We start from the raw sequence: 19,316 nt of genomic DNA, 5'->3' as shown, positions 1-19,316 counted from the left end.
AATGGAGAGAACTACAAAGAGATGTAGCGGAAGAGGAGCGGAGGGAAGGATGGATGAGTCTGGCTGCAGCATTCATAATAGATTGTAGAGGGGAGAGTCGGGTTAGTGGAATACCAGCGAGAAGGATGTTACAGTAGTCCAGACGAGAAATGATACCAGTTCTGACAAGATAAATAAGTAGCTACATAATTTGAATTTGTTATATCAGACACACCTTCTAGTGGTTTGTTTGGGGTATGGTTAGGTTGTTTCTTCACAGGAATTTATAAGATCAGTGATATATGGTTTATACTTTCAGTGAATTTATTCTGAAAACAGACATAATGTGTAAACACATGAATGTATCATTATTGAGAATTCTTTTCATATTAAACACAGTTGTATTTTAATTTTACAGTTTTAATAAATATCAAGGTCATGTCACTAACACCAATTAAAAAATCACGCCTCCTAATCTTTGAGTGTCTTCATTTGGCAAAAGGTAAATAAGATCATTCACATCAGCATAGATTGGATTGGCATGGTTTTACTTATTGAGGGTATTGGAGCTGATTGAATTGTTCTTAAAACACAGAAGTCTAATGATAATCTGAATGATGGATGTGATCAGCTATGATAAGAAAATAAAGCCAGTGTTTTACTTACTGAAACTGTAAACAAGAAGCAGAAACTTTCCAGAAATGTCAGGTATTTATGAATATATATATATTATATATATATATATCTCACGTAATATATAACACAAAATTGATACAGACAGTCTAAAAAGTCTTTTTTTTTTTTGCTTATGCATGGAAAAAAATGTTTTTCACAATTGGCGCAAGCTGGTTTGTGCTGATTTATTATTATTTGGAAATTGAATCTGGTGATCACAGACATAGCACTGGGTAATCTGTAGAAGCACATTACAACAATAATTCAACTTAAAACTAAAAGTATGACTCAAGTCAAAATTTTATTTTGTTTGCTCTGGGTTGAACAAATAATTGAAATAAAAAACAAAAACAAAGTGGAAGAGAGTGATGTTTTCTGTTTGCCAGTCATACTAAGCATAGAGCAAAATTGGGGACAGATATCATTTTAAACAAAGGGGGAAGACAGTGTTAGGCAAGTGAAAACACAATAATTATTTACAGTTACACAATTTTTCATATTGTTGCTAAAAAGATTTCTGTTTCCTCATATTGTGACTGTTACCCAAGTTACATCACTATTTTTCCAGTTATGCACATGCAATTTTTCCAATCGTAGTGTAAAAACTCCTCTGTTTTTCCAGTATAGTTAGGTTAATGGAACATAAAAATGGTTTTAGACAGCCCCATGCAGCTGACCATGGTTCCAAATTTGATTCTCTGTGATTTTTCACAGTAATAACTTCAATTACTTTTTTTAGGAAATCCAACTTCTATCTTAGAATGTGTGAATCTGAATTTTTCAACCAATCCGATCTTCCTATTCTGTCCACCAGTTTCCCAGTAACAAGAAATTGTAAATGTAAAGTAATATCAAATTCTGTATTTTATTACACAGTAGTTTGCATACTAATAATTCTTCCAAAAAAGTGCACTTTTGTGGGATTGGGAAAGCCTGCTGTGGTCAACAATTTCCTAGTCTACTGGATCTCTTTGTCGTCCATAACCCTATGGTGCTTGAATTAAAAGGAAATATGGATTCTTTTAGATTTCCAAAAGAAATAACCAAACTAAAGCATTGTTCAGCCCTGCAGCCAGTTTAATCCTTCTTTGCTATGTAGCTTTTTTGTTATATGTACTGCTGTTGATGTTCCCTATGCTGCAAAAACTACTTTTGTGTACAATTCATGCTGCTACCCAAATGCCGTCCGTCATTTTCATACATACCCAATCTCCCGACTGCAAGACCAAAAAAATAAGGAAAGTGGCTATATTAAATTTGCAAAGAAAACTTTAATCCAATGGCAAAACACATAGCCATGGCGATCCTAACCTCTGTGCATTCTGTGCTGGGTTTTGGGTATAGGGATTTTAAAGTCTATGTGGGGTCCAAAATGGAGGAAGAGTTAGAACCCTTAGAATCCTTCATTTGTATTTCGCTCTTTGTCACACTGCAGATTTTCACTTTCTTTTTGTATTAGAAAATCTCTCTAATGGGGCCCTGGATAGCAGAAAAAAAACACTTTATCCAAAAGTGAAAAAAAAATACTTTGGCAAGATAGATAACAAAAACAGATATAACATATCTGCTTAGAAACTAAAAGTTAGAGCCTAAAGTGGAACTATAGTTTAAAATAAAAAAAAACTGCGGGCAGGAAGATCTTTATTGCAGAAGGTGAACATACTTACCTGCCTTTTTGCAATATTCTGTTGAATGTACACTGAGCTGTGCACAGCCTAATGTGCAAACTTAGCAGAACCAGGTGTCGGGAATGAGCGGGAGTTGCATGACTTCCGCTTGACTTTTAAAAATCAAGAAAGCCAAAGACCTGAAAAAGATTAAGAAGAAGATGTTGGCACCATTGATAGAGCAAGCCAAGGTGACTTTAGTTTTGCTTTAGAAAAGAATTATCCCATATCAGTTTTTCTCCCTTTAAAGATACATTTTCTCTGTCATTTACATGATTAGACAATTATTTTAAAGCCATTTTAAATTCACCAAACTTGTCACAGTTATTACAGTCATTATAAATCCTCTGTCAGTAACTAGTTTAGGCAATGTTATTACACAGGGATGAAAGTGAATTTATTTAGCCCTTCTTTACTTTTTTATTTGCTACATCCCCCATTTCTTAGATTGTAAGCTGTTTTAGACAGGGTCCTCTCCTCTTTCTGTGTCACTGTCTGTATCTGTCTGTCATTTGCAATCCCTATTTAATGTACAGAGCTGTGTAATATGTTGGCACTATATAAAACACAGTTCAATATTAATACATTTTTGTGTGGATTTCAGCCCCATAAAAATAAAAAAAACATGTTTCGTTATGAAGAGAATCACAACACACAATGTAAACCGTTTCATTACTTTTTTCATAGCAGGGTACCTTTCCTTTAGAACAAAAATGCCCTTTTTAAAAGCAGCTTCTGCCTTTTGCTAACAATGTGTATTTATCATGCTTCAGTGCCTCATATTGACTAAGGAATTTGTCTATTAGCATATGAAGAGAAATCCAGCTGCTACAAAATGACCAGCTAGTTACTGTGTCCTGGAATGTGTCCTTTCCCACAAGTTCTAGAAGAGATATACTGCTTCATTATTCCTAAAAAGACTTTTTTGTAGATTGCAACATACACTGATGACACACCAGTAACAGATATAACTACCCGGTGCAACTGGTTTTATCCTTTTTAAGGTTGTTAGCATCAGGCCGGTTCTTGTAATGTGTCCTTTCATTTCTTTTAATTGCAGAGTGTGCTGTATGTTTATTTGTGACTACATTTGTATGGGGTCACAGAACAAAGGTATACTTTCATTTGAAGCAACTGAAAAACGATGAACTGTTGGCCTTAGATGAAAAGAATATGACTTAAAAGACTTAAAGTCCAGTGATGTCATTAGATTGATATTTTGGTGCTGAAACAAGATTCATGTTTTTCTTTATATATTATGGTAGATTAGCACCAAACATACTTACTATGTACTGAGAGGTATTTCAGGCACCATTGCAAAAATAATCACCAAAAATAGGAAAAATCCAAGGTTTCCCCTTGTAGGGGTTCATTGCCATCATAGCATGAAAAAAATATATAAATTTAGTCTTTTTTGGCATTCTCTCTATTAGTCCCACAGACCTCAACTTTGAGAGACCTCCCGGGCTCTTCGACCATACAGGCTGCACACAGCCTTTGCAGCTGGCCCCAGGTTGCAACTTCCCCCTGACTCAAAGACCTGTTTCCTCTTTTTATTATTGGCCAGGTGCTCTGGTGCAATCATCAATATCTGGCCTGGAAAAAGGATGGGGTGCCTGGCCCAAGCACTGATCCTTACAGAATACACTGGGCCTGGCCCAAATAAAGAACTGCAATTCTACAGCAACACAAATAAGCATGGCTCTATTTAAGCCCTTTAATCCCCTTCCGGGGGTATACTGAGGCACATGATGGCAAATATCCCCTGAATTTGGTATCAGATGTTTTATTCTACCACAATATATTACCTAGATGATAAAAAAAATGAAATAAAAAAATAGGTATTTTGTTACTTTTTACAATTTATGCAGAGAACTTTGACACTGACTCACTAAGAGAAAACATAATATGACAATTTTATCAATCTGTCCAATCTTGACTTCCACCACCGGTCAACTACTGTAATGCTAAGAATGTTCTAGTTTCTCCTCTCCACCTCCTCCTGTTCTTGTCCCACTATTCTTTCTGGATTATCCAGTAACAGGGACTGTACAATATTCATTCTAGAGCAGGGGTGTCAAACTCTGGCCCGCAACATCCAATTTTTGGGCCCCCAAAGGAATCCTAAATATGAATTGTTACCGGCACACTGCTGCATTGAAATAGCACCACTACTACAATTCTCGGCATCACTCGCGTCTATAGACCAGCGGCCCCTCTGCCTATGCATGGCCCCGCATTGGACTGTTTTATAGACACAAGTAATGCCAGGAATTGTGGTAGCAGCATTACTCGCCTCTGTAGACCAGTGGCCTCTCTGCCTATGTGTGGCCCCGCATTGGACTGTTTTATAGACGCAGGGAATTGTAGTAGCGGTGCTTTTTCAGTTTCAAGTTTGGCACACGACTTTGTCTAAGTTTTTATTTTTGGACAAATGTGTATTTGAGTTTGACACCCCTGTTCTAGAGTATGCTTTTTAAAGGAAAGGAATATGAAATATGAAGAATATGTCCTGTATGCAGTTGGAAATTGCTGCTTGTCTGGGTCTAAGGTTTCATATAAGATACATATTTCCATTCCACAACCTTTAAAAGTAGGTCATACTGCTTATGTTTCACTTATTCACTATATTTTATACTCCACTGTCTTAGTTGGGAATCAGGTTGTAAAAAAAGGTTGTTGATTATCTAAAGTAAGCTGTATCAGTGACACTGAAGAAATGGCTGGTCCATAATGTCTCTGCACTTCTAGGCACCAGGGTGGGGATGAGTCAGTGGGACTGACACGCTTTGTAGGAGGGGGTAACATGGGCCTAGATATGGCAGATTGTCACTTGCAGTTTGTCCACTAAATACAGGAGGAGGGGAAGATGTCATTTATTTTTGCTGACTACCATTTTGATCCTTGAATTACCATAAAAGTAACTTTGTTCTCTTGTAAGGTTTGTGGTAAATGAATTGCATTCTGTCTTTGGCTGCTGTTTATCTGTTGCTCAATGAAAAGGGAAGGGGCTCTGTTATTTAAGGCATTTCTAACAGGAAGTGTGCAATGAACATTCAGTTTTTTTTTTCACCATGCGACCATAACATTTTGAAAATGTATTGAATAGAGTGTTTAAGGGGCATAGACAGTTTTTTTTTAAATGTTTTTGTTGCTGTCTGTGCCAATGTTGGGAACATCTCTTCTCACTGAATCAGGAAATAAGCTGGGTTTGCCAGACAGGAAACAGACAGCAATACATTTGCCATTTTATCTGCATGTCCTCTTTCAAAACATATTTGGCAGCCATATGGTAAACTGGATCTTGAAATTTAAAGAAGTTCTGTAGTTTAATTTTGAAACGCATGGTGCACTCCAGAAAAAAAAATTCAATTTTTTTAAATTGAAACAAGGTTTGGAAGTCTAATTTTTACTGCCCTGGAAAATGGCTGGAGAGGAGTGTCTGATTTTAGAAACAGAAAAGTGATGGCAGAAAAAAATGACCATCAAATCTGTCCCTTTGTTGACTTTGTTTTGTCTGGTACAGTTCTGTGCTTGTCACAAACATGTTTAAATTCACTCTGACTCATTGCCTTTGATTCTCCAAGGCTGGAAAAGATACACTTTCATCAGTAAAGGTGGGTGATCCAGCAAATCCAGCAAAGACTGTAGACGTTAGGTTTTTGCAGTCTTTTCTGATGTTTTATGCATTAGACCTTTCACTAATTTTGTTGCTAGTCATTATATATTTTTTAAAATGAGGCCTCCAGAACTGAACACAGTATTTTAAATGAGACCAAACTGCTTAGCACACAAGTACGAGAATTACTGTAGCCTTGTACTTTGTTGTTATTAGTTTGTGATGGAATGATGGCTGCGCAGACACTCTCTGGCTCTCTGCTGGGCAGTCTGTTCTGTGGAGGGTAGAAGAGGTAGGACGGACATGTGGTGCCGGACTGTATTGATTTGTAATAATATACAAATAGGAGTTGTTAGTATTCTAACATGGTGGATTACTAATGATTTTCTTAACAATGAGGACACTCGTAATTACAATATTTAGTGTTTGTGTATAAACACCTGTGTATGGATATTAAGGGCCTTAAATTTCACCTAGAAAAGAATAGCCAATAGCTACACAAGTTACCTTGTAACTAAATGTATTACATTTTAGTCTAGCATCATTTACATTTTTTGTAAACTGTCTTATATTAAATACAAAATTGCAACCTATACAACCCTTGTATGTGGAAATCCCCAAGAAATGTAATTTCGTGCTTGTGTCATTAGCCCACTGATTTTCCTAGACATCACTAAAATACAAGAAAACATTTTACACATCCACTGCAGTAGAAATTCCAGTTTTAGTGAGATTCACCTCCACTGCTCCTAAAAAGATGTAGACAATAAAAATGCGTCAGATAGTTGGAATGAACTTGACACTCACCCCCCCTACACACACACACACACACACACACACGCCCTGGGGGGGGGGGGGGCGCACCAACCAGAGCTGAGGACCATGTCCTCTGTTCGGATCACAGGCTCGGGCAGTGGGAAGGTTGTGTCTCCTGACACAACCCACCCACTCTCCATCTCTCCCGAGTGTGTGGGTTCTGGCATCATGACGTCACTCTGGGGGAAGTTTCTTCCCCTTTGGGTGACACACGGCTCCCAGCGCATGTGCGGCCTGGAGTTTGTGAAATTAGTGGTCCATAAGGTCTAAAAGGTTGGCGACAACTGTGTTGTTACACCCATTTTCATTTTGCTTCTTTTTCACATTACTAATTTTGCAATCATATAACAATTTAAGCAATTGCAGGGACAGAAATAGTAGCTGTGGTTCTGGTAGATATGAAAGGGTTGTGTGAAGAGGAAGGGTTGTAGAAAGCAGTTTAATATTTGGAGTTTACTTCACACAAAAAAGGCACAAACAGCAGTATTTTGTGGTGGTATTTAGTCTGTGTCCACATTATCATAGATGTAGCCGCTGTGTATTATGCTGCAACACACAGTCACCCAAATTACTAGCCTTTTTTTACATTGATCTATTTATTACATTGTAATTCTGCAAGCAATGCATTGCACTACAATGTAGTGAGAATGTCAGATCAATGTCTTTCTTTGCATATTTATAGAATATTTTTTCCTGTAACAAAGATGTTTAATATATTCTGCCCTCCATGCCACCATTACATACATCATTAAAGTCATATAAAAAGCACCTTATACCCAAATACATATAAATCACAAGATTGGTAAACCATAACAAAATTGTTAGTAACAATATGTCAAAAACATTTAAACACATTTCAGATAATGCTGGACTTCAAAATAAACAACCTCAGAAATATATAACTTCAATGAAGTCCTTTTACTCTGTGTGGTTCTTCAGCCAATTATAACCACCAATAGTAGAGCTGTAAGTGTGTGTGTAGAGAAACTCCATGAGTAGGCCCATTTGTTAAGTGAAAAATGTCATAAAAAGAGGATCCAGGTGGGATTTGCACCTAACTCTGGATCAATAAAATGGAAGAAAAATGCTGCACATGTGTGACAGATTTCATGCATCTAGATTCATGGAGCAAAGGCAAACTCTGTTGGAGATCAGCACCTGGTTGAGGAGGGCTTAGTGGTAGTGTCATTGTTTCTTTCAGGCCACATTATTAACCAGAATATGGGATATTTATGTGAATTACCATGCCCACGATGAAAATGATCATGATATTCCGTGGCTAGGATTGTTAGGCATCACACACAGCTCAGCAGTGTGATTAGACACAACAGGTTAAACAATCCTCCAGCTTCTGACCTCTCTGTCACTACCAAGAACTGACATACTTTCCTCTTTTGATCCGTGCAAGTTGTGTGAACTTTCCATTTCCCAACAGTCTGCCAAGATCTGTAGAATCTCACCCAAATGTTTCCTGTAATACACACAAGTTAGCTAGTCAGGAAATGTGTTGCAGCAAGCAATAATCATTGCTTGTGAGAGACTAGTTTACATTAGGAATTAGGTATTGAGAAACACAAGAACCCTCAGTGACATCGCAGCAGCATCAGATAAGTAAATCTATTTATCGTATAAAAAAAAAACATAAAATGTACATTTGTAGAGACAAGCTGCTGAAACACAGACCTAGTATGATATTAATGCAGACAAAAGCAGTAGTTACTAGATCCTCATTTTATGGCCTTTACAATTTTTCTGACAGAAACAAACTTTTGGCTTCTGCTGCCCTAATGATCAGTACTGCACCGACTAATCATTAATTACTATTTCACTACTGTATATGAGCAGCTGCCTGTAGGGCAGAGCATGCAGATGTCATGAAATGCACACGCATTTCTTTTGTTGTTTAAATATCTTTTTTCATGCTCATCTCTTATGTCTAATCCCTTAGTAGACTTAAAGTGGAACTATAGTTCCTCTTGCAAAATCTGAGAAGACAATTGTTTATGGCAGAAAAGGACAGGTGATGTCCCTTCTGCAATTTAACATATTTACCTGCCTGTTTGCAATTAAAAAAAACCTCTGAGCTGTGCTTCCACAACTCAGCGTATGATGCTAGGATATGCTGGATATCCCGGCATCCCTTGGGGCTGCCAGACTGAAGAAATTCATACCCAGCCCAGATTGGCAAAGATTGGCATTTCAGAAGAGAAGGAAGATGGCAGCACCCACAAGAGAACAGGGACAAGGTTGGTGTATTTAAAAAAAATGTGATCAGGCAGGTATGTTTATTTTTTTTGCAGAAGGTACCTGTGTTTCTGCAGTAATTTCTTAATTTTTATATTTAGTTTTGCTTTGAAATGAACTGAAGCTGTGCTATGGTGTAGACATTAGTATTGCCTCTGGTCCCCCATGCCTTGACTTACACATGTTGCCACCAAAAAAAAAAACACAACATAATTCTTACAATATGTGTGTGTGATATCATGGGGCCTAGTTTATAGCACTTCATTTTTAGCCAAGGGCTGTTACATACTTGTATCTGATTTTCAGCAGCACCCTCCTCCAGAAAATGTCTGTTATATTGCACTTTGTATATACAATTTTCTCATATTGCTGAGTGTTTATATTGCAAATTAACATGCTCCAAAATCCTAATTCAGACAGACACGCATTCTAAAATTAATTTGCATATGTTTAGATGCTTTTCAATTATTTAATTGAAAATGTATCCGTCAAAAATGGGAAAAGTGTGCTTAAGTGTTAACATCAGTTCCAGCAAGAGGTTGACTCTTCATCCAACGTATAAATAGAAAAGGAAACATGCATGTCGGGGTAGGCCATAAAAGTATAAAAAAAATCCCCAGTACTCAATCCATTTAATCATTACAGAGAAGGCATTTTTTTCTGTATCAAGGTGTGATGAGAAGGACCCACAATGTAGGAAATACAGCAAAAGGAACCTAACCTTGTTTCCTACTCTTCTTCAATAATCAAATAAAAACACACTTGGCTGTAGTTAGATCTTAGATTGTGTACACAGCCTAGTAAAAAATGTAAGGCTAGGTGTGGAAGTGATAGCAAAGTGTTTTCCTCAATTTCACATGGAAAAAAAAAATACAGGACCTTGATAAGGCTGTCAGTAATTGTGTTGCTACAGAATTGAAGCTCTTTATTTGGGATCCAGGCCCACAGTGTCCTGGAAGTCATGGGTGGGCCAGATACTCCATCCCTCTTCCAGGCCACAAATTATGGATGGCTATGGAGCACCTGGCCATTGATAAAAGATGAGCCTCAGGCTAGGTGTAGTCTGAATGCTGGGAGAACCTAGGTCTTCCAATGTTTAGGTCTGCGGGACCAATAGCTGTGAAGTGTGTCAGAGAGAGAGAGAGAGAGAGAGAGAGAGACAGGAGGTTAAAATTTATGTTTTATCTAAAAGACTGTGATGACACCGATCCTATGCAAGGGAAAAACCCTGCATTTTGCATTATGCTGATGTTTTTGTGAATAAAAGTAGGCAAGGAGCCCTGATATTGAAGTGAAGTCTGAAATACCTCTTGCAGTGTGTTTGGTGCTAAATCATCCACAAGATTGCAAAGTTTTATTTATATACGGAAATCCAAAGTGATGTAACTGGTTGCTTTTAACACCCTGCACACCTTTATGCAAGTTGCCAATGTATATGGGGGTGGATCAAGTGGTTAACACTTCACCTTGCAGTGCTGGGGTTTACATCTTGCTCAACACACTATCTGCATGCAATGTTTCTGCTCTTTTTGTGTTAGCATGGGTTTCCTCTGGGCATTCCAGCCCCCACTTCCAAATACCTGCAGATAGGTTGATTGTCCCTTTTGTAATTGACCTTGGTACGCTGGAAAACAAACTGTAAAACCAAAATGCAGCACAGGCTACAAGGCATTGATCTTTAATATTTAGCAACATTAGCGTCTATTTGTCAAGGTAAAACAGAATAATCTGAATAAATGTGCTCTTTAGTTATGTTTGAGAAATGTAGTTGGTAAAATCCCCTGCAATATGTCTATATTGGGGGCAATACCATATACAATCACCGGTTACTTGATTTGGTACACCTTTTGCCTTCAGAACTGTTAAAATCCTTTGTAGATTCAACAAGGTGCTGTGAATGTTCCACATGGATTTTAATCCATATTAACATGACAGCATAATGTAGTTCCTACAGATTTGTTGTCTGCCTGTCCAAATTCTGACCCTTGCATTTGAATGTCCCAACAGAAATTGAGACTTTTCAGACAATGAAACATTTTTCCAATCTTTTTTTTCCGGTTTTGGAGACCATATGAGAATGGTAGCCGTCAGGTGCTTGTTCTGAGCTGAAGGAAGGCACACCCTGTGCAGTCTCCTGTTGCTGTGGTCCATCAGTTTCAAGGTTTTCAGAGATGCTATTATTCATACTTTGGTTATTTATGTTACTGTTAACTTTCCATTGGTTTGAGCCAGTCTGTCTATTCTACTCTGACCTCAACAAAGCATTTTTACCAAAAGAACTGCCACTCATTGGATATTTTATTATTTTTGTCCATTCTTTTGGACGTCACAGACCACTAATTTCACTGACTCCGGACTGCACATGCGTGGGGAAAAGTGTCACTCAGAGTGACAACATGATGCCAGAACCCACCCACTCTCCCATTGCAGGCTTAGACCTAAGACACAAATCACCCACCAGCCTGAGCCTGTGATCCATACGGGGGACATGGTCCACGGCTCTGGCCTTTGCCCCCCAGCGGGGTCCTTCTCCTTGGGGGGGCACACCATCCAGAGCCACGGACCACCACCATTTTCTCATGGACTACCGGTTGGTGACCGCTGCCCTAAATCACCTTTCTTCCCCATTCTGATGCTTGGAACTTAAGCAGGTTGCTATGCCTGAATAGATTTAGTTGCTGCCATGTGATTGGCTGAATACACATTTGCAGTAGCAAACAATTGAACAGGAGTACCTAATAAAGTGGCCATTGAGTGTAGAGACATAGATTATGGCACACACTATTACTTTATTCAACATTATTATAAATGCAGATGTTTTCTTTTATTGGTAAGAATGCAAAATACTTGTCCTACTTCTAGGAAGCTTTATGTTTGTGGTAGAATCGGTATTCTAAGTATTTTACAATGTGTCAGAGATGATAAAGGTGAACAGACATAATAGATAAAATCACCATGACCAGCTGACACAAATATAAGCGGTTCCTTCTGCTTTCAATCACAGGATATCATTCAGTTTATTTAGGCCCATCTGTATAAGTGTCAGAGAAATGTATAGTTGTATGCAAAACACCTTCCAACATATCTGCTGGGATCCCTGTGATATTCAATGAGAAGATTCACCAGCAGTACTAAGTTTAAAAGTGTTTTATTAGTGAAAAGATTATCGAAAACTGCAATGGTGGTTAGACTATGATGTGGAAAACATTTGTGTTGTAACATGTTACTGTATGTATTTTCAATTGCTGATGGTTATAAATGTTAATCATCATTTTCTTCTTATAAAGAACCAAGTGTATCTTCTACGTGAAGTATGGCCTGGCTTTTTACAACCATGAACATGTCATGAAGGGTCCTCTATTGCAGGCGTGCCCAACAGGTAGAGCGCAAAGCCAATGCTAATAGATTGCGGACCCCTGCCTTTCAAAATAAACTCTACCGCGTTAAGTCCAACTTTTAATTGTTTGTTTATTTTAAAAGTTGCTCACAAGCCAAAAAAAGTGTGGGCACCCCTGCTCTATTGCTTTGAATAATAATACTAATTTGCACTAAGCACAAAAATATTTAATGCAGAATACACATCTGGAAATGTTTAAGAAAAACTTTGGACGGAGCCACACAGAAATAAAAATACTAATTTATATCCAGTATTCAGTGGTGTATTGATAAATGATTACCCTATCTATTCTGCTGTATTTTCTTTCACAGCCATGTGAATCCCCATGTGTTGCCCATTTCAATGCATATTAAAACAGACTCATCCTGCCACCTAGTGGTCACTTATCAAAAGAGCACAGGCAAAAGATTCACAATAGTGAATCTTGTAATGAATTGAGAGACAACTATAGGTCAAATTGACAAGAGAATAAGTCCCTTAATATTTATGTAAGGCTTTATAAGCCTTTAGGATCAATACATGTTCATGATTTATTTAGGGCCTTTCAATGTGTGGTATATAAGAGAGACTAGCGTCTCTCTCATATAGACATTTATTTTTGTTATGGCACTGCACCACATCATTTGTGATGTGAACAGCCTGCATACTGAATTCTGTTTGAACTGTATCTATCTGCAGAAAATGTGTTACACTGCACGCAAACTTGTGCAGCATAGAAGGTGACTCATCAACTCAAAATTATCATTACAGCTTGATATGATAGGAACAAAGTAGAGGTGTACAGACATAAAAATAGGTTACACCTTCCATGGGAAAAGCAATCAATCCAGTATCTAAAGCTCGTTTTTTATAAATGTGAAAGTGGCAGGCTCTTTTGTGTTCCTGAATCTTCAGACTTTACCTGTAAAATTCAATCACATTGCAATGTAGATGTAAAAGAGAGCTCCATGTAAATGATCCAAATATATAATGAATGTTTAAAAAGACAAAATGGTTTGTTTTAACCTTAATATGCATAAAGGGGCAACATTGGCTCATGATATACTTTGTATCCACACTTGAGCATTGAAGAGCCAGTGCCATGGGTGAAAGGGGCATACCAAGGCTGCTACTGCCCACCATTTTTACTTTGGCTTTGAGATCTCATATGAGGCAGTCGAAGGGAGACCGCAGAACATTTTCTTACTCTGCCATTGCTGCTGTACTGAAGTTCTGGCTGGTGAGCTTTTACAGCAAAGCAGGTATTTTTGATTTAGTGGGGGGGAGTTGAGAAGTTGTTTTACTCCAAATATTTCACTACACAATACTGACCTCTGCGCTCTGCATTATATGCCAATATTAAATGAATAAGAAAATTCATATGTAAAAGAAGACTTTTAGTTTAAAATCCTGGAGTTTTTAATCCTTTGTGCTAAAGTGTCTATAAAACCTTGATCTGTAACATAGCAATTAAAGCATTTTAGTGGGTAAAAAGATACTTGCAGTTTGATGTATACAGGAGAGTAGTCTTATTTTTCATTTACTGTGCCGCCTTAAGCTCCTTCCACAGCAGAATTTTTCCACAACCATTATTTCCTGAGCTGTGCTATGCAATGGTTGGTTCACATTGTAGGCCTATTCCCCTGCAGGGCTAGGATATCATGACAGTTGTTATGCAGTTAAAGCGTAAGTAAACCCAAAACAATAAAATCACACTTACCTTCAATTCTGCAGATCAGTCTATCTGTCGGGAGGTTTCATCCATCGGGTCTCGCGTCGTCCCAGTATCTGTCTTAAGCCCGGCGCCGACATCTTCTCCTCTCTTGATCCTGCGTCACCCGATCTTGCACTGGGCAGGTGACTTAGATTGGGAAAAAAATTCACTGATGAAAGTCAAGAGCATCCCAGGACGCGTGACGTAGGTGTCCTGGGGGGCGCTGCGCTCCAATTCATTCTTGATTGACTAGGCAATCAAGAATTATGAGAAAAGAGCTGCACCCTTTTTTTTTTAAAAAAAAAACCACACCGGATTAAAAAAAAAAACAAAAAAAGCGAACAAAATCATTACTTTAAAAATGAATGGCTTGTCAACCCTTTTATGTAAAGTAAAAATTCTGAGTTTAGGTATGGATTAGGAGTTGTGTAAAGCCAAAACATTCATTTTTTTTAGCTTTGAATGTGAAAGTTTTAAACACCCAGAGAGTTATTTTTGGTTTTCTATGCTGTTTTTTCTTCACTTTGTCCTACAGGAAGTTCAGTAAAATCTTTCTGAAGTTCCTCTTTTAACAGTTGTCACCAATTTTTAATGAATCTGGAAATACCCTGGATCCCTCCCCCCCCCCACTTTTCACAATCCCAGTGCAGTCCTTCATATCAGTGTAGTTTCCGGGTATTATATTTACCAGCAGACTATAAATACATCACATGGAGTATAGTAGAATTTCAGAAGCACAGAGTAACATTCTGATTATGTGAGACTCTTTATTGGAGTACAGATGTGTACAATCAGATGTTGGCTGTGGTCTATGATCACATATTGCAGTATACATTCCTAATGTACAAATACAATATAAAGGTGCTTTTGTTTGACTATGCTAGCAGAATCAGATGAAATATTCTGGTAACATTTTTATACAAGATAAACATATTAACATTTTACATAATCATGTCAACTTGTACTTCATTGACACACAAATAATTACATTTGGTCACAAGAAAAAAAAGAAAAAAACAAAACCAAAAAAAAAAAAATCAGTGATAAATAAATCTATATTCTTTTTCTTTAACAAAATCATGTATCTTCAGTCTTTAACTGATACATGTAAGGCACATCAGAATGTATATTTCTATAAAATAATTTTCATAACAATAAAAAAAGTGGTTTCATTTGTGCTTCCTTTAGTTTCACATCCATTGGCAGCTCTTCAGAACTCAATAAAAGCTGGGCGGCAATGCGATGCACTGCAATACCCTTTGTGGCACTTTGTGGACAATGGAAAGGTCTATAAGACATTCACATGACTTGTCCAGTTACTGAAATAAAAAGCATGGGGACACCTAGAATATGCAATGTCCTTATGTAGTGAAATGATTGCCTATTCCACATATTGCTTTACTTGAAATGACGCTACAAATTTAGGTATGTTTGCATAATGAATTTTAAAATGTCAACTGTGTTGACAGCATTGTATAATTACATGAGTTATAAAAAATGTCCCTCCCCACATATAACACAGGTTTCATTTGAGGCATAATTTACAATAAAAACATTTTTCCTCTGTATACTGTGCAAGACAAAATTTCTAATTAAAAAAGGCAAAAAAATGACATTTTAAAAATATAACACTCTATTCCTTAGGAAGAAAAACTGTCGACATCCTATTTTGCTTGTCCGAATATTTCCAATCATAAGTCGGTGACTTTATTCTCTAGGGCGGCTGCTATTTGCTGTAGTCGGATCGCTAATTGCATACGTTGTGCTGATGGATCCTCTTCTAGGGCATTTATAATCTACAAAAGACAAAGCACAAGTCAGTTCCTGGAATTATAAATTAATGCAGAACTTGATGAATGCTGTGGTTGATGAAGGAAAAAAATGGAGGAAAGTGAATTGTTGTGGACAATACCCCGGGCAACAAATTTATTCCTGGGCTGTACTTTACTTCTGGTCAAAAGGGCAGATTTGTGCTCCTGTCAACAATAAAGAATTTACTGTTCAAAACTAGCAAATGCTTTATCAGGTTTTTACTTTTCGCTCAATCAACTAGGGTTACATTAAATGCAAAGACTTATTTTATGCACACATAAATTATCTTATCAATATTACAACTAGTATAACCCCCCTAAAAATGTGATTTTCTTGGTATTCCTTAAAGCTTATATTTCATGATATTAAAAAAAAAAAGTATTAAGTGCTCCTTTAGGTCTAGGGGAATGTAAACAGCATATTTTCCCCATTTTAACTTACAATGGGGGACTACTGGTCTGTACCGATGTCTGTGTGAATGTCTTATATAGGAAGCTGCTGGGGAGCAATAGCACAGAAGAGAATCCTGTAGAATTTAGGGATAAGGTAATTCAAACTTGTTTATTTCTCTCCAAAAGCTAAATGTGCATTTACCCAATGCAATGCAGGGGTAGCCCTGGGTTTAGGCTTTAAAGTAGAGGTCTACCAAGAGCATTTTTTCATGCTCATGGGAAGGATAAGCCTGACTTTCTATTTCCTTTATCAACCAGAACAGAAAAGGTTTTGGTGTATAGTTCAGCGGTAAATGAAATGCACACATTGACCCATGTACTTTATATACTTACCTCATCATAATATTTCTTTGTATACTGATAGAGCTGATGTAGTGATACAAGTGTGTTTAGTGATTCTGTATGTGCCTGCAGAATACAAAACCAAAATCACAATTATAACTTTACTAAGATCTTGCAGACTATGATACAAGGTCAAACAAAAATGACGTGGAATTTAGTTCTCTTTTAGTGAACCTACCCTGGAAATTTCTGCTAAGTGTGTGTTCATGTCCTGATCGCTGACTTGTACCATCTGACGGATTCCTTTATAATAGCTGAAAAAGGAAGGAAAATTCATTAATATAACAGAAAAAAAAACACTGTTACCTGTCTTCCCTGCCATTCTCCCTTCACCAGGTGATGTCAGTGACTAAACAGAGCAGAAAGCAATCTGCCCTCCTGAATGTCTGGGAATTGGCCAAAAAATTGGACATAGTGCTCAGGATTCATCCTACATTCACCAAGATGACTTCTCAGAAGATGCCCTACTTTTTGCTCCAGTTTTCAAAGCTGTATTTCTAATGAATTCAGTCTACAGGTCTGTGCTCTAAACTGTACAATAGAAAGCAAATTCGGAGATACTAGGCAGATTGTTCAGTTTACAATATACCTAACAGAAGGTCTTCTGTGAAGCTGAACTCCAGATATGCCTTGAGTCATTAACATGTACTTCTCCTGTACTGAAATAACTCTGATTTTCACTACATGTGGATTTTTGCACTGTGCATTAGAGGCTGCAGCAAGTCAGAGTCTGTTTTATTTTCCAGTTTAAGCTAGCACTTTCCTCGCCGGCCTACCTCTCCCCGAACGGCTCCTTTTATCTTTAGGATTACAATTTTTCTATATTGTAGAGCCAGTGTATTATGTTGGTGTTACACATTGGGTTTTCTTCATGCAAATACAGATTAAAATGGTCCAGACTGATATGAAAATGCCTTGATGGGTGGAGAAGTTCTCCCAAGAGCCAACCTACAGCTTGCACCAGGGTTTGGGGCTCTTGGGAGGAGAACAGGGACACAGCAATATGTTTAGAATATACAGCCATATACAGCACTATGCTCGCCCCTCCCACCAGCCACAATCTCCCTGAATTGCATGGATGACATCACCGGGTATAACATAAGGAACGTAATGAAAATATAATAGATTTACAGTTTTATTAGCACAGTTTTATTAGCACAGTCATTGGGAACTCAGAAAAGTAAAAAATAAGCAGATGAAACTTCAGCTTTAAATACTTACTCTTCCACCATTTTTTTGTATGTAGAGATCTCTTTCGCGTATAGTAATTTGTTGCTGGGTGACTCCTAAAATGAAAACAGATTGGCTATATTTATACAAACCCACATTGTACTACTAAAGTGGTTGACAGCGCCTTCTCATTTTTACCTTTTCTATAAAATGAGATAGTGGATGGTTCTTGGTGACCATAAAGGTAATGAATGTCACCCCAAGAAAGATTCCAATAAAATCACCTTCTGTCTCTTCCTCACATACTAAATATACACATACTAAAACAAGTGCTAAAATTGTTTTCGGTTTCAGTGGGCGAAATTCACTACACTTCCTGCTGCACTGATCACACAGAAACCCTGCCAGTATTTGGGCAATGAAAGAATTTTGATGCCCAGATCAGCTTATAACCCAGGCAACTTTTGTAAATACCTGACTGTATACATGCACATTTATCTAATCAGAAGAAAACATTACTGTCAGGAATCCTGAACTCCGAGACTGCAGATCAATTCAACCAGCATGTAAATATTCAGACAAATTTAATATGGAAGAATTGTCCTGATCTGGTTATCACACTAGGTTACACTGAATTCCTAACCTCCTGTCCTAAGGAGTTTCATTTTAATCCTGCGGGGGAAAAATCTCAGAAGTAAATTCATTAAAACGGTTTTATTGCTAATTTGGCAAACAATATCTTGAACACATACAAAATACTCATGCACATACAAGATATGTTTTTCAAGGTATGGCAAATTTTTTGGCAGGTATTTTTTACTATTTAAATATTCATCTAATTTTACTGAAATAAATCTATTGAATCTTTAGTAATATGGACCCTGATACCAAGGAAGAGTAAAAGCACACTTATATTTACTACCACAGTGGTTGCCAGTGGTTGAATGAAAATGAAGAAGCAGGTCTCATTTTAAGTATGATTGGCCTTCAAGTGCTTCACTACGTGCACTATAAAAAGAAAGGCCACAGGGTTTTCTATCAAACTGTTATGCCTAATAATTTACTAGAGACTGGCAAAGTACACATGATAAGAACCGATGTAACAATGACTGTCATTCATATCGGGCAATATATGATGCTGTCACTGATGACTCCAGCAAACTTAACGCTGGCTGACAAGATTACCACAGCTCCACACATCCTAAATATGACATATCCATAGCTATTCTTTTAATTGAGGGTAGAAAATCATACAATAAATCACTTACTCGGCTCAGCTTGTGTTCTGTCCTGCTGCAAGCATCCATGAAGGTCTGTGCAATGACTGACAAGGATGCATCCACTACTTGATGGACGTGTACATCAAAGATGAAGTGAGGGTTCTTCAATATGTTAACCCAAAACCTTAACGATAGGCTGTAAGGAAGAAAACAAATAGAAGGTGTCCATA

The 19,316-nt window shown here is 37.5% G+C and overlaps 1 protein-coding gene and 2 long non-coding RNA genes across 7 annotated transcripts in view; 2 read left to right on the top strand and 1 right to left on the bottom strand.

Moving 5' to 3' along the window:
* LOC140324049 (uncharacterized) overlaps nt 1-19,316 on the top strand; it is a 51,912-nt gene that overhangs the window by 9,580 nt on the left and 23,016 nt on the right. The window lies entirely within an intron of this gene.
* LOC140324051 (uncharacterized) lies at nt 8,381-15,900 on the top strand. Its single transcript, XR_011919477.1, has 2 exons — nt 8,381-12,379; nt 15,735-15,900. It is a non-coding gene; the product is annotated as an uncharacterized lncRNA (long non-coding RNA).
* The window catches only part of PLXNB2 (plexin B2), an 81,609-nt gene continuing 77,136 nt past the window's right edge, over nt 14,844-19,316 (bottom strand). For all 3 annotated transcript variants that reach the window (XM_072401597.1, XM_072401595.1, XM_072401596.1), the window contains 5 exons: nt 19,135-19,282; nt 17,918-17,982; nt 16,875-16,950; nt 16,688-16,762; nt 14,844-15,886 (listed from right to left, as the gene is read on the bottom strand). In XM_072401597.1, the coding sequence (XP_072257698.1) occupies nt 15,782-15,886; nt 16,688-16,762; nt 16,875-16,950; nt 17,918-17,982; nt 19,135-19,282 (469 nt within the window). In that variant the 3' untranslated portion in view covers nt 14,844-15,781. The remainder of the gene's footprint in view (nt 15,887-16,687; nt 16,763-16,874; nt 16,951-17,917; nt 17,983-19,134; nt 19,283-19,316) is intronic.

Source organism: Pyxicephalus adspersus, chromosome 2 (assembly GCF_032062135.1).
Source record: "Pyxicephalus adspersus chromosome 2, UCB_Pads_2.0, whole genome shotgun sequence".
NCBI lineage: Eukaryota > Metazoa > Chordata > Amphibia > Anura > Pyxicephalidae > Pyxicephalus > Pyxicephalus adspersus.
This window is presented reverse-complemented; position numbering and strand designations above follow the sequence as displayed.